Source organism: Calidris pugnax, unplaced genomic scaffold, assembly GCF_001431845.1.
Source record: "Calidris pugnax isolate Ruff unplaced genomic scaffold, ASM143184v1 scaffold15, whole genome shotgun sequence".
In the NCBI taxonomy this organism is placed as follows: Eukaryota; Metazoa; Chordata; class Aves; order Charadriiformes; family Scolopacidae; genus Calidris; species Calidris pugnax.
The window spans coordinates 7,569,159-7,584,515 of record NW_015090774.1 but is presented as its reverse complement, the minus strand read 5'-3'; the positions used below and the strand labels follow the sequence as shown (position 1 = coordinate 7,584,515).

Below are 15,357 nucleotides of genomic sequence, written 5' to 3'. Positions count from 1 at the left end.
GTGTAGCTATATATGGCTAACTAGAACACATCATCTGTTCAGGCATATTTTATTTATTAAAAAATTTAAAAGATACATAAAGTAAATGAGAAATGAGAAAAAAAGAAAGAACAATTTCTCTTTGAAATACTGATCTGCAGCAAAATGAACACAATTAGTCCTGACTATAATCTAAAGTTAAATCAGTAACTAGAAAATATTAATTTATTTTAGTATCATAGCTGCAGTTCATTATATAGTATATGCACCTGTTTTCAACCGTTAAATGCTTCCAGACAGAATAACTACTGTTTTTTTACTGTTTAAGGAAGCTTGTAACAGTGCTAGTCAAATTGTTCAATGTTTAAAAGATCGTATTTCTAAATACACAGGCATAATTTCCTCCTACTAAAGCCTTATGGTATGACCCCGGTCAGCTTTGCAAACTAGGGAGGACCATGACAGTCAGCCCTTTAACAAGTGGTCACCAGAAACCATCAAGACTCCAAAAGGACTGGGTAGACTCAAAACACCACTGCGTCCAAGCAGTGAACTGGTGTCTTGCTACATTTCTCTATGGTTATGACTGATTGCAATCGGAGAATGAGACAAGACCTAAGTCCCAAATTGCAGCCAGTTAGAGCCTCACAGCACACTCTTCAAACACAGGTGGAGTTTAGCGACTGATTATACTACAATTACTGGCTTTGACCACTGGCTCTTCAATTTTTGCTTCAAATGAGGTAGCGTGTATCTTACTTACTGCCCTAAGGGATAACACTGTTTAGAGGTGAAGGAAATAATTCCCACATACATACTACTCATACTGGTGAGAAGCTTTTGCACTACTGCTCATGAACCATTTTGGTGGCTCTGGGGAAAAACTGGCATAAAAATGTGAAGCACTGATTATTTTCTAGGCAGTATCACTAAGCATTTAGGTAACTGTAATGTATACGTGTCCCCAGTGTACTGGGTCATACCAGCCAAATCACTGCATATGCACCATTACTCATTCACTAGTACCACCTTCCTGGGCTGCTTCTCCATTGACCTCTGTGGTGATAGAAAGCGTTGCAAAGGAGATCTTTCCCACTATGGCATTCTGAACATCCACCGCACCAATCTGCTTCCCCTGCCCTGTTTGACTCTAAACAAAAATAAAAGATCACCCTCTACTTGCTCAAAAATCCAAACTTACCTGTTTAATATTGCTCCATTTCTGAAGTGATTACTACTACCCATTCCAGTGATCAAGGCTGTGCGCGCAATGCAGAGCTGTTTAAGCAAACTACTACTTTTCTTTCAAACAAGCCTAGCTTTTCAAATAATCTGCAGTGATAAACATCAATTCAGTATGTGAAACTTCCCATACTAATGACCTAGAATAAGTCCCCCAAGCTTGTTTATGCAGTAAGCTGTTATTAAGTTGACAGCTTTGACTAGCACCAAAGATTTAAATTACTGGCTTGAACTGACAAGCTGCCAGTCGGGTATGTTAGCAAAGTGCTGGCCTTGAAAGAAAGCTATGTAGTTCCTGCAATAGCTATGGACAAAACACAAGAGCCTATAAAGTCTTCTTAATATTTCCGGTTTTCTAAAGTGGAAGCATCTCTCCTAGGTACTTAAAGAAAATCCTAGAGAGCTATCACAAAAGGAAATGTAAATCATTTGTATTGGAAACTCATGAAAAACCTTAACAATGGCATCACAACACCAGCACCATTTCCCTTGTAGCTTCGCTATCCTGCTAGAGCACCATGGTAACTGAGCACTAAAGGAAAGAACGAACAATCCAACCAAGATCTCTCTTTTTATGGTATTCATCTCTTCTTTACATCTAGTTCACAAGTGGAAAGACTCCTTTTAAAAATTTATCATCTTTATTTGCAAGGTCAGTTTAGTCAAGACCTTGGTTTTAAATACAAGACTATCCAATAGCTATACAAAACTATACACAATACCTTTGATGGCATAAATTCCCACCAAGAGCATTTTTTAACAGCTTTTTCTTTAACAGCAGGTTTACTCCTTATATTAATACATTAAAGAAAGTTGGCCCCCTTTTCGGTGAAGATATATGTTTCTATATTTAGTAAATGACCATTTTTACATTTTAAAGAGAGCAGGTATGCAGCTTCTTGCTTTCCTAATGAGTATTATATAGGATAATCGGTGGGGGCGGGAGGGGAGGAAGAAGAAACATCCATATCTCTCTCCTGGAAAAAGTTTATTTTTGCTACCTTAAAAAAAAGTAATCTTTGCCATAACAGTGGTACCCAGGAAGCCTAAGTTACAGAACAAAGTATCCCTTGCACTAAAAACAGTAAAATCAAAATAATCCCCTGGAAATTTTAAAATTTTTTGATTCTAGGTCACACATTTTAATAAAGTCGATTTCATATTAACTGGCTACCTTAAGACCTTCATTCCTACTTATAATCATGAAGAAATGAGCATTAATCAGATTAACTACAGGACTGCTTATCTAAGAAACATTTAATTTTAGCTCCTTTTCATTCAAAATAACAGCTGGAAGAAGGAAGTAGTGCAATATACTAACCCAGCTCTCCGTAGACCAGGCAGTAATCTTTAGAAACCTCAACAGATCTATCTAATCATATTTCCCAGTACTCCCATTTCATATCACTCCGATTTTTATTGGCTTCTACTAATGGATATATTCAGTCTTCCTATTCTTGCTGTGTTAAAAGTATCAACTTGTTCCAATATATGGTTCTTTGAAGTGCAATCATGAGTTAAACTTCAAAATAAACTACTCATATCTACTTAGTCCAAATGTAATTGTGACTGTTCAGTCTGACGCTGCAGATGAGTATTTCAATGCAGTGTTCTTCCTTGGAATCTTCCCACACACACACAGAAAGGCGTAACTGCCTTGTAACTCTGCATGTACAGAATGTACATTACAATAAATGAAGAGCTAACCATTCCCAAATGACCCATTTACTTCCACAGGTGTACAATCCAACCCCACTCCTCAAGCATGGAGTAAAAATTTTTTTTTAAAAAAAAGCTAACCTAAGTCATCTCATTTGTTTGGTCTGCAAAGAGCCCACAGGTTCAAAAAACTGAGGTCTCTAACCACAAGGGAAATTTAAAAAGAAGGCCAGCTTCAGCTTCGGGTCTTCTGCATTTCAGTCCAACATCTACTTCACAGTATATTTCCTGCCCTAATATGAGCATTATATCCCTAAGGAAAGGGGCAAGAGAGTAGGGGAGGAAGCACCAGACGTTTAAAATTAAGATCATAGATTAGTAGAGACTTCATCTTAAGCAAAGAGAGAGAACAAAATGGCAACTGAGAAGCTGAAGCAGCAAAGGAAGACTGGGAGGGTGGGACATTAAATATACCTTAATACATTTTGTAACTTTATCCTTCTGCAGTCTGGTACTAAAGATATGTGCTTCTATGCAAAATACATTCTTATTCCTAACTTTGTCTGGTGGCAAAGTTAGGTTCTGGGGATGCAGGACACACTCATTCAAGTTGTATCTTAAAACCAGGCAACTGACATTTTGAGAAGTGCTCAGCTCCCAAACACATTACTGTACGTGTACTCAAAGAATAAGAGGGCACACACTCTTGAAGCTGAAGAGCCAGTCTCAGAGCTAATATCACAAGGCTTTGAATTGGAGGAAGCATCTTCCAGCGCCTGTGATGACCAGAAAAATTCAGCAGCACTACGGAGAAATGCTGAGCCCAAGAAAAACAGGACAGTATCACCAGATATAAAGCTATTTAAATGCTGACCAACTTCTGGGTTTCTCAGCCCTCTGAGACAGGGATGGCTAAAAAAAACCCAAAAAACCAAAAAAACCTTCTACCATGCAGAACTGGCTCCAAGCAAGAGAATCCACAGGGAAGACTGAACAACACAGTGGAAATACAATTGTTCAAAACATCCATAATCTAACACCGTGTTTCTATGGTGTTCCCATAAAGAAGTCCAGTATCTGTCTAACATCCATGTCCTCCCTGTTGACAGCACAGTCTTCTGTGTCTGCCACATGGCTTTTTTTGACCTGTCATAAGGATGCTCCCTCTCTTATGCCAGTTGAAATGTAACCACTGCTAATGTTATCTGATCCAGGAAAAGTTAAATACATGAAGATCCAGTGAAAACTCTTCACTGCTTCTGGAGGTAGGGGACTGAGCAATAGTTAAAACCTAAGTTACACAACGTGATCAAATCCAAAGTCAACCAGAGCTTTGAGATGGATTTTCTCAGACCTTTTCCCCTACACTGAGCTCCACAGAAAAAAAAGGCTAAAAAGTGCTTTTAAACATGAATAACATCTGCTTTCTTCAATATAACCTAGGTTATATTAACACTTAGTTCTGAATTTTATAGTTTATAAACCAACCCCTGCCCTGTTTATCCTTGCAGATGGTCCTTCCTTTTGTAGGCTTGGTGAAGGCCAGCTCTGTGGTTTCCCCAAGTTGTAACAAATTCTGACCTTCGATACACATTGTCTGTCATTTTTTATAATTTCTAAGTTTTGGCTATCTGCCCCCTGCTCCTTCTTGCAATCTTAGTGTGTCTGAGAGCCCACACTGAACACATACCATAAACTCCCAGCCCTTTGCTCTCTCATTCCTTTTTCCTCCATTTGCCATCTTCTGAAACATGCTTATTTGCTCCCCAGAGCCATCTTTCCCCCCAGGCTGACCCAGATCACTTAAGAGAGCACAACATACAAATTGAGAGTAAACCAGAAGTGGTCTGTCACACACAGAGACAAGAATATACTAATTCAGGAAAACAATGGGCGACATAATGCAATAAGTCTTGCAAAAAGCTATTAAGAAAGCAAACTAAAATTATTTGTTTTCAACAAAGTTGTTCTGGAACAGCAGAATCAATGAAGACTAATTTCCTCTAAATAACTGCCCTAGTTCGTTTTCCCTAAGCAGTGACCTCAACACTCTCTCCTCCATGATTCCCCCATCTTCTCCTCATTTCACCAAACATCCCAGATTGAGTATAAAGTGTCACAAATATCTGAATAGCAGCAGCCCAAATAAAGCTGACATCAGTGGGGAGAAGAGACTCAATCGCCAATTTCCTCTTCATGTGCTTGCTAATGTATTCACAAAAACATTTACAAACCTAAAATTTTTTGAGGCAAATTTGGCTGAACTTGGCAGTGAAATTGCAAAACTAGCATTTCTGTATAGAAAACAATGGTTGCAGTAGCAAAATCTGCACTCGTAACTAATAAACACCAATTGCAGAAGCTTACATGATCCTCTCAAAATCAAATACATAATCATAATATATTTAAGGTGACAAGGTGGCTGACAGTCAGAGAGAACACAGAGAAATACATTAATTTCACCCCAGGAACCAATTACAGCCTAATTGCACCAAGATAAGTTTCAAACAAAATACATAAACCTGACAGTTACGCAACATTACACACGAGACAGCTAACCATGAAGAGAACAAAGACCCAGTCTACAATTATCCATCACTGCTGTTGGACAATGTTTCCTAAATACCTTTCAACGAGAAAACTCTTCAGAGAAAAAATTGTTAAGAAGAAAAAAGAAGCAAGATATCAGTTTGCAAAGTTAAAATGCTACGAAATTAGCAGTACAATGAGCGTTACAGAAACTTTTGCTTCACAGAGCACAGCTTTCATACACATACATATAATATACCACCTTGGATTTCCTCAAAGGCAGTCACATGGAACTACTGTTTGGCTACATACTGACAGAAAATTAAGTCAAACACTTAAGGATGCCAGAGCATATATAGTGACTGATAACAGAAGTAATAGAAATTTTGTCCCAAAAAATCCACTCATGGTTTGAACTTAAAGAAGTTCCCAGCCCACTAAGAAAACCTACTACAAAAAGCTAATCGACCCCATATCATTCTGTGATTCTGTGATTTCAGGAGCAATTTCAGACTGAATCCAGAAAGAGGAGACACCAATCTGTCTAGTTGTCATGTAATGGTTGTGCTGTCCAAAAGTATCAAAGATGGCACAATAACTGCAGTAACAGAACTGCGTGAAAGAAAGGGAACAAGATACTGCAAACTCCTGCTCCCCACTAAGAAGTAAAAAAATGTCTGTGTAAAGCAAAAGGTAAAGCAATAAAAAAACCAACACAAAAGGAGGTAAGAGAAAATACATAGAGAACATCACTGATGCATTGAAGGATCTACTGAAATAGGTGATAGCAAGATGTTTTATCAACTCAATGCCGTTCTAACTGGCAAGTTTACATCAGCCAGAGGGACCTGTTAAGGACGAACAGGAAAGCCAACAAGAACAACAAACAGAAAGAGAGCTCAATAGTTACTGAGGTGCTAAGGAGACAAAGCCCTACAGGAATTGTTAGCCTTGACAAAAAGATTAAAACACCCAGAATGAGTGTCAGAACTTCCCACAAATAAACCCGACATAGCAAAAACCAAGAGAAAACCTTACAGGGGACTCCTTCAAAGCTTGAGAGAAGAGCAACAAACGTCACCAAATACTTCAAAGCAGAGGTGTCTCCAGAAAAATGGCATTTACAGTTAAGTATGAAATAAAGTTGAGCTAAGCAACTGCAGTAACTGAGGAAGTATAACACTTCTCAGACACCAGTGAAGGAGACTAGTTCCACAGGTAATCCTGGGGCTGTGAACGATCCTATGAAAGAGAAAGATATAGAATAAGGAACAACCTGCACCGTAACCCAGCCCTGAAAATTGCCTGAAGGAGGCCTCCCTCATCTTTCAAAGACCTCTCCTGACCAGTAAAAGAGCACTGAACTGATTAATAGCTTGAAATTTGTAGGCAGGCTTTAATCCATCACACACTCAGAAATGCAAGGGTCTATGAACTGCAAAGGCATTCTAAGGGAGCAATGGTTTGAAAGCCTATTTCACTCCCCTAGATTGTTTGGGGTTTTTTTTTTTCTAAATTATGTGGGATTTTCTTTTCAGAGGATAACTGGGACTGGAAGTCAGCAACCTGGGACTGTATGGGCAACAAAAGACTGTTAACCACTGATGATACAATCCATGCCACAAACCTAAATATTATCAGGAAAGGACCGCAACTGAAAGGTACCATCAATTTCTAAGAAAACATCTCCTTTTTTCCCCTAACTACAATTCTTACAGTTATATCGAAAGAAGTAACAAGCAGTTGAAGTGGACCTAGACATAAGTACATGGTTTAAAACAAGCATGAACTCACTTTTTCCTTCAGGCACTGCCACTAATTTATTTTTAGAGAAGAACTCATGGATACAACACCCTAGGCATCAGGTGGTTTCAAAGAAAAGAAGAAAAATCAACAAAGATCAGAAGATTGCCCAGTTCCTCAAGAAAGGTACATGCAATTAAAAATGTAGTTATCAAAAGTCACGCTAAGCAGCAGGTTTTTTTCCAAAGTGAAGTAGTGCAAGTAGGGAGTAAATTCGTATGCGTGCCAGCAGGAATGTCAAAACAAAGCTGAAATCACAAGTTGGTAAAGCAGCTGTTGCAATCACCAGAGTTAACAGGCACAGGATATGAAAAAATCTAGTTTCAAGCTGTAAAGTATAAATTCTGGTCTCAAACACTGTTTCCATTCCAATAGGTATAGCTGATAGACAGATCCATCAAGATCTCACACAAACCTCTTGGTGCCTTTGAAAGCAAATGCATTAGGTAAATTCTGTATATTAGTAACATCTAACATTCATCATTAAGTCTCATAATCTATCACCCCAGACATCTGGAAAAACACTGGGTTATCTGCCACTGCCAAGGATGGATGCTGTGTCAATACAGGAAGGGGAACTAAAGCATTCTCTACATCCCCAAACTGGGTATTACCTCTGTCACATCCCTGGGCAGCCATCTCAATAGCACAGCACTGCAGGATGGGGAAGGCAACAGCACAATACACGCACTCTCTGCTGCTGCACAGTGTTGCAGTGACATTCCTCAGGTTTGGAGAAACCAGAATTTGGAGTTTAAGTTGCCCGCTGTGCAGTATCAGAAGAAGCAAGGGCCAACAGTTGTTAGAGCCCCGCTTTCTTCCATGACAAGGCATATTTGGTTACTCAACTGTCATTATACAGGTGAGAGAAGATACAGTAGGTCCAAAATGGTTCCTTCTACACTACTTATGGAGGGAAAACTAAAGGAGTTTTAAACAAGAGGATATAAAATTTTCTGTATATAATAGCACCAATGAGCTAGTCATCAAGTCCTCAAGGATGTCCAGTGGAACAGGAAAGAATTCTAAATTCAGATAAAAAAGTGCATCTCATATGATATTCTACAGCATTGTTCAACACGGATTTTACTCTGTTTCTTCTGAGGTCAGAAGGCATTTACCTTTTCCACATTAGAAACAGAGCTTGATCATTACCAAGTGTTTCCAAAAACCCTGTCTTAAAAAAAGAAAAAGCAGATGCTGTTCACACTGTGAAGAGAACGAAATTCAAATGCATGAGAAGGTGTTAAAAATTTCAAACTACTTAAGACTGTAGGGCTAACATTCATTCAAATCTTATTAATTTAAACCTTAGTTATGTAAATCCTAGATTATTTCTTAGTACACTTGCCTACAAAGAAATAGGATCAGACTTTCACTTCTGTCATGCAGGAGACAAACATCAAACGTGCATCTTTTGGTGTGATTAGCAACAAAGACTAAGCACAGGCGAAAAGGTTTCAGCCTTCAGCTACTAGATCTACCATCTTATTTCTGTGGCTGAGCCAACCTTTAGTCAGACACCTCAATCATGAAAATAGATAATCATGGATAATCATCTCTTTCTGTGAGCCCAGTGTTATCTTTAAAAGCCTTTATAAAGACTCTCAGAATTTTCAAAGAGGATAAATCAGACTGGGAGTGCAACCACCTTTATGGATCCTCAGAAGAATTTTAGTACATCATATCTGCAGATTGATCTATGTGCCACGACATGTAGCATAATACTTCCTTTATAACAGGTCCTCTGAAGACACCAAGCTAAGATCATTGCCAAGTCCATCCATTAGGTAGGAAAAAACCCAGGCCTTTGCACATACTATTGCATGAAATGTGATCTATGTAGTTCCAGAGACAGGAAAGCCTTACAGTGAGGTAATTTGAGTAAGATACTCTCTGGTTTAGTGGTGAGGGGCTCTACCACCACAGGGCACAAAAAGTGCAGAGTAGCATGGGATCTACTTTTTTAATCAAAGCTTTGCCACATCAATTTTTCTGTCTCATGCCAAACAGGAATGCACCTGCATAGCTGTTCTTGCCTGTAGCTGTGTTTCAGAGGCACATTATGAGAGCAGCATAACTGAAATGGCCATGACACAAACACTGTGATGGTCCTCCTAAGGCCTACTTGCAGCAGAAGCATAAAATAAGCTGTATTACAGGACAGGATGAAAATATAGAGGAAAGATGGAGGGGGGCTAAACGCTTTCTTCTAGTTTCCCCTCTCATGTGCAGAGCACAGCAAAGGCTCACACCCACATTCATTAGTGACCCAGAAATGTGTAACAAGCAGAAAACCACCATTCTTTCTGGCCCCACCACGATAGACAACCAAATACTAGCATGGCTGTCTACCAAAACCATCTTATGATCCCACAGTAAATTTAAATCCCTGTGACACTGAAAACTGTCCCTATAGCTCTCAGTTTATAACAGCAGTTAATTCTCTGCTACAGACAGCCCAACTACTGTATTAAAACTTTGCTCCTATTTTTTTCTCAACAGAGTCAAAAGGAAAGGCCAAATATTTACCTTCTAAAGAGACTTACAAAGCAATAATCTTAAGATTTATTAAAATGTTTTTGTTTTCTTCTTTTAGAAATACGCAAAAAATTTCTAAAACTACCTTCCATCTCTCAAAACCCACCAAAATCCAATTCTACTTCAGATACTACTGTACAAATAAATATAGTTATTTCAAGAAAATAAGCCCATTCGATTCTACAACAGACTTTGGTCTCTAACATTAATTCCTGTGCAGCAAGTACAATGGAAAAATAGAGCTACAACTACTGCCTGAACTTTGTATCACATTCTAACATGCAAGAACATGTATTTTGTAACATTCACTTTCAACTCTATTTTCACCAGTACTACAGTGAGAAAAATCTTTCTTCTCTTTGTATAGATAAACGCATCTGGTAGAAGCTAACACAGCATCACTACTTTTAAATTAACCTAACCTTACTGCTTTTAGCTTCTCAGGTGCAGTTACATTCTCTGCCAAAGCCCACAGGTACCGGGGTTTTCTCATAAAGGTCTTACCAAACCTCACCTGCAGAGAACTTCAGCAGAGGGAAAAGCCAGACCCACCGCCAGATACGTAGTAATGCATATAAAAATTAAACCCTTCATAAATACTCATTTTTGTTCATTTAATAACAATTTTTCTACTTGACTGAAGCTAAGCATTAGACAATTTACAAGGACTTCTGTGCATTATCAGAATATTAAGTAGAAGATCTAAAACCAAAATCTTGAACCCTTTTAAATTTTGTGACTATGGACTCCCTAACCTAGTCCTGCCCCGAAATGAAAGGAACTTATTTTCCATGTTTAAGTCTAACTAGATTCTTCTAAAACCAAATGATTGCATAAGATTTCCATTCTCCCTGGAAAGTTTTCAAAATTTCCATACAGTTAGATCTGAAACTCAGCCCTGAACTGCTGCTGAGGCCAGAGTGAAGTCCAAATTTTATCAGCATCTAAGCTTCGCTTCCTTATGTTTCAATACCTTTGCAAATACAGAATGAAGATATCAACTCATTTCTCTTTTTAAGGATCACACGGCATGTACCAAGACCCTAGAAATCCAGGTGTAAGTTAATTCTCAATTTCAGAAGATTATTTAATGCTGTATTATGATAATGAAAAGCTTCCAATAGATTAAAAAAAATCTGCAGCTGGAATTCAAACTTCCAGTACAATAAATATACTCAGTGAAACACTTTTGCATTAAATAATTTCACCCCATTATAGCCTCTGCATGCTTGTTGCATGAGGCAATGCTAAGTCTCTTCAATATTTATTTTCACTGTAAAGTAAGAGCTTATGTTATACTTTTTAACTGTTATTTTTATATTGATCTTCTTAGTTTCTCAGAGAATTCTAGAGCAGCACTATCACAGACATCACAAAGTTATAATTAAGCTGTGACTTCAAAAATCTATTACATTGTCACTAGTAAATCTCGTTGCTAAGTGCCAGCTAGCAATTCTGATTTATTAGTCCACAATGTCTTACACAGACGACTTTTTTTTTTTTTTAAATAATTGTTTTGCTCAGGAAATAGAAATGCTTGACACTTTCCTAAATCAGAGACTTTGTACTTTGCTTCCTTAAGTACCTCCATAGTGAGACATTCCAAATGGTAAATGACAGCTACATAAACAAACATATGGCAAAGTAACATAAAATGGCCACTCGGAAATCTAAGATGTTCTTCTCTCATAGGATTTTAAGTATCTCTTATATTTAAGGAATTTCCTGTGTGGCATACTAACCAAATACACCCACTCTGGCCTCACAGAAATACCGCGATTCATTCAATATGTTGAAGAGACACTCCTTATTTTTTTCCTTTGCAGAGGATATCAAGTATCTGTAGCAATAACTAAGGAGTGAGTAAACTGAAAAAAACCCCCAGTATTAGGCTTCTCATGTTATCACACAACCAGAAAATATAAAAACATGTAAAAGTAGGTCTATAATCAAATCTTGGGAAGAACAAAAAATCAGAAACATACTCAAAGTTGTCTGACATTAATCCTGATATAAATTAAGTTGAAGCACAACTTACTGGTAAAGTTCCTGGTAAGGAAGCATCAAAGAAAGACACCAAAGAGTTGGGAGGTGCTGCAAACTGGACTTGGGAGCCAGAGAAAAGTTTTGAGTTGGAACTGATCTGTGCATGAATTTCCAGACCCACAACTGGTACCCATGGTGCGAGACTGAAAAGGAAAGAAGAGAAGGGAAATACAATTTAAATATAAATTACATTAAGCCCCATAAACATCTAAAAATACAAGAATTAAGAACCTTTTATTTGTTCAACAAATATTAAATTATATGAAAATTGTAAATGATGTTGTAAATACATCTAAGGCGTAACAGCAAAAGTTCTGCTGCAGTACCAGAGAACTGAGACTAACTGACAATATATGCATAGGGGACTGTATGGCAAAGTGTCGTCTTCATTATATACAGAAAAGAATGCTGTAAAAAGAAGTGTAATGGTCTGAAACTTTTAACTTTTCCTCACATACAAAATCTTAGAGAAATTAATGAGGCAGACTGGCATGCTGGATGAACTTTAATTTGGTACCTTGTGAAAATCACAAAATCATCATTTATCAATTACTTCTCACGTAGTTTGATAAATCTCCAACAGACAGGTGGCATAATAAATTATGTATTCTTTGTTGGCTAGTCACTTGCATGCTGGGAAAGGTGGTTCTCCAGAGCAGTGTTACTAGCATATTAGCATAAACATTAGTAATCTGGTAATAGAGAAATCATCATTTCAACTAGAGAGCTACTGCTCTCTGAACACATTCCACAGAATAAAGCTTCTCCATATCATCTAAAAAGTAATTGCAATTCTCACATCCATAACCTTTATATGGACACGAGAAAAAGGTCACCTTTACCGTATGAATTGCTTGACAGTTTCTGTAAGTAATTATCTGGCCTTGTACAAATGAAGTGGCACAAATAATATTTCAGTGATGAAATCACATCTCTATGGCAGAATACTTCAGCAGTGTAAGTACCCAGACAGCTATAGGAGATAAGCAAGCTACTGAAAAACATCAAACAAATATATCAAGTACATTGTTCCTTCCAAAGGTGAACATTATACATTGCCAAGATCTTAGTTCTCTGTCTGCCCTCCTAACAACTGAGGACAACCCTACAAACACCAAACTAGTGATGCAGACGCCACTTATATTCACTGCTTTAGGAAGAACATTATCAGAAAGGATTAAGGTTTAGGTGTTTATAGAAGCTAACACATTTTCTTCTACTGAAACACAGTACTTTCTTTGGCATTTTCAATTGTTCATAAAAAGGCCTCAAGGTTTAGGAAAAAAGGTGTTCGGTTTTTTTTTTTTTATTATTTTGGAGGCCAATTTATTTCATTGTTTCCTGCATTCTTTAGAAATGCATGCCAATCACCTCATTAAAAATTACATTAGTCTTCACTTAATCAGTGTGCTTGCTTATACTCAGATAAAAAGATATCAGACAGTCCTTGAGCCCTACTAACAACACAGATGAGAAACCTGGAGTCTCTTGCCGTGTTTGTTCAAAGTTTACTTTCTAAAGAATCAGCAGCATACTTCTGCCCGTGTCTGCACAACTTCACTTAAGTGATGAGCCCTGCAGAGAGAAAACCTGAATCTCACCAGAGAACATAAAAAGTTGTACAGCCCATAACTTTCAGTTGTGGCGGGAATAAAGTGCATCATTCCAGGCACAATGCTGGAAGTTTCACAATTTTCCACTGGAAGAGAAAGCTTCCTTTGGACCAGAATAACCCTTCAAAAAATACTTATGAAAATTGGTGCAGCCCTTCCTGCTTATACTCCCAACAGGTGAATGCTGAGGCTTTCTAATCTGCTTGTGTTATATCCAGCTCTTATCACAACCAAACGTGTAAAAGGCACACAGCCCTACCGCTAAGACAAACACCGTTTTGGGAGGATTGTGAGATAAATACATGCTGAAGAAGTGCTGCCAGCCATCAGGAACCTGTAGATGCCTTACACCACTCAGAAGACGGTGTTTAAAGAAGGCCCTGCTGCCACCACCATTCTGCCGCCACCCAGCTCCCACAGGCGTTGCTCTCGGGCCCAAGCCCGGTGGCCACAAACCCTACCCGGCCTTCGCCCTGCAGCTACGCCCTGAGGGCGGGATACCCCAGCGAAGAACCACCTCCGCCGGCCCCCTCTCCCCGCACCGCCCCGGCAGCGTACCCGCTCTTCCCCACCGGCACCACCGCGCCTCTGGCGCTAGAGGCGGCAGCCCATTGCCCACGGGAGGAGGGCCGGGGACCCCCAGCGCCGTACTGCCACACCCGCCGCCAAACCCCACCGCACCCCCGCGCTGCCACCGCCGCCGCCATTTTGCCTTTGCTGGCTTCTGAGGGGTTCCCGCAGCGCCCCCTGGGAAATGTAGTCCAGCGAGCGGGGTGGCGGCGCGAAGCGGCGAGTTGTTGAGGGGAGGGGGGTGCAGAGAGACTACAACTCCCGGCAGGCCCCGCCCTCCCCGCGCAGCCCGGCACTTCGGGGGAAGGGCGGGGCGGGGGGTACCCTCGCGCGCCACCTCAGGAGGGCGGCCGTGGCGGGCGGGAGGGAGGCTGTGGAGAGGTGAAGGGAGTGTGGAGGGTCCCGCTGCTCCTCAGGGCTAAGGTGGGGAGCAACTGCAGGCGCACGCATCCCCATCTTCACCAGCGGCTGGGTGAAGAACCGTTCTGGGGCTTTTGTCCCTCACCTTTGCTGTGGGAAGTCCTCCCTAGCCTTCGTGGCCCAGTGTAATGGCGCCATGTTACCAGGCAGGTGTTCCCTGCAGGGAGCTCTCCTGCTTTCCTCTTCCCAGAGTGGTGTTTTCCCCAGGCACCCAGATAGGTGGTAGCGTTAGTGTGGGAAGCAGCTGCACCACAATCTGAGGGAGCTTTGGGAGGGCTTGAAACAGGGGTCTATAGGTCCTGTGTCTATCCTGAGACAATTGGTGGTTTTCCTAGAAATAATGGAGCAAGAGACAGTGATTGCATTTGTCTGATATCTTGTTCAAAATGTTTCATGCTCAGGTCCTCAAAGGGATTGTGTGTGGTTTTCCTTCAGGTTCACACTGATACAAAACCAGCTGCTGTTTTATGGATGGCATGTTGCAAATCTTGGGCATCAAATGATAGAGTACCATGCAGTTGAAATCTTGGATCTTAACTCCATGTATGTAGAGCAGCAAGGTCCAGTCTCCGCAGGGCCTGGGGGTGTTACTGCTGTACAAATAGATGGTAATAAAGAACACGTCTGGGGCATATGCAAGCATCTTAAATGCTGTTTATGCGGCTACATTTCACAGACAATGGAATTAACAACCTTCTGTCCTAAGCCACAGGCCTGTGGAGCTTAAATGGGAATGTACATTAGCTGTTGCTTATGTCATCTTTGCTCTATGTCACCTACTGCTAATACAAGCTAATCAGCTACAAACATGAGTAAGACTGATTTCTTCCAGCAGAGGACAGTGGTGCACATAAGCACTTGATGGTATCTTGCAATCTTTATACCCTCCTGTTCTTCCCAAGCTCAAATGAGATGCTGAGTGGCTCAGAATCACATGGAAGATAATTTATCCAAC

At 40.0% G+C, this 15,357-nt stretch overlaps 1 protein-coding gene across 1 annotated transcript in view; it reads right to left on the bottom strand.

Annotated features, from left to right (window-relative positions):
* The window catches only part of GATB (glutamyl-tRNA(Gln) amidotransferase, subunit B), a 43,897-nt gene extending 29,750 nt beyond the window's left edge, over positions 1-14,147 (bottom strand). The window contains exons 1-2 of the mRNA XM_014944935.1: positions 13,971-14,147; positions 11,792-11,942 (exon numbers count right to left, since the gene is read on the bottom strand). Coding sequence (XP_014800421.1) covers positions 11,792-11,942; positions 13,971-14,119 — 300 coding nt within the window. The 5' untranslated portion in view covers positions 14,120-14,147. The remainder of the gene's footprint in view (positions 1-11,791; positions 11,943-13,970) is intronic.
* Positions 14,148-15,357: the final 1,210 nt, after the last annotated feature.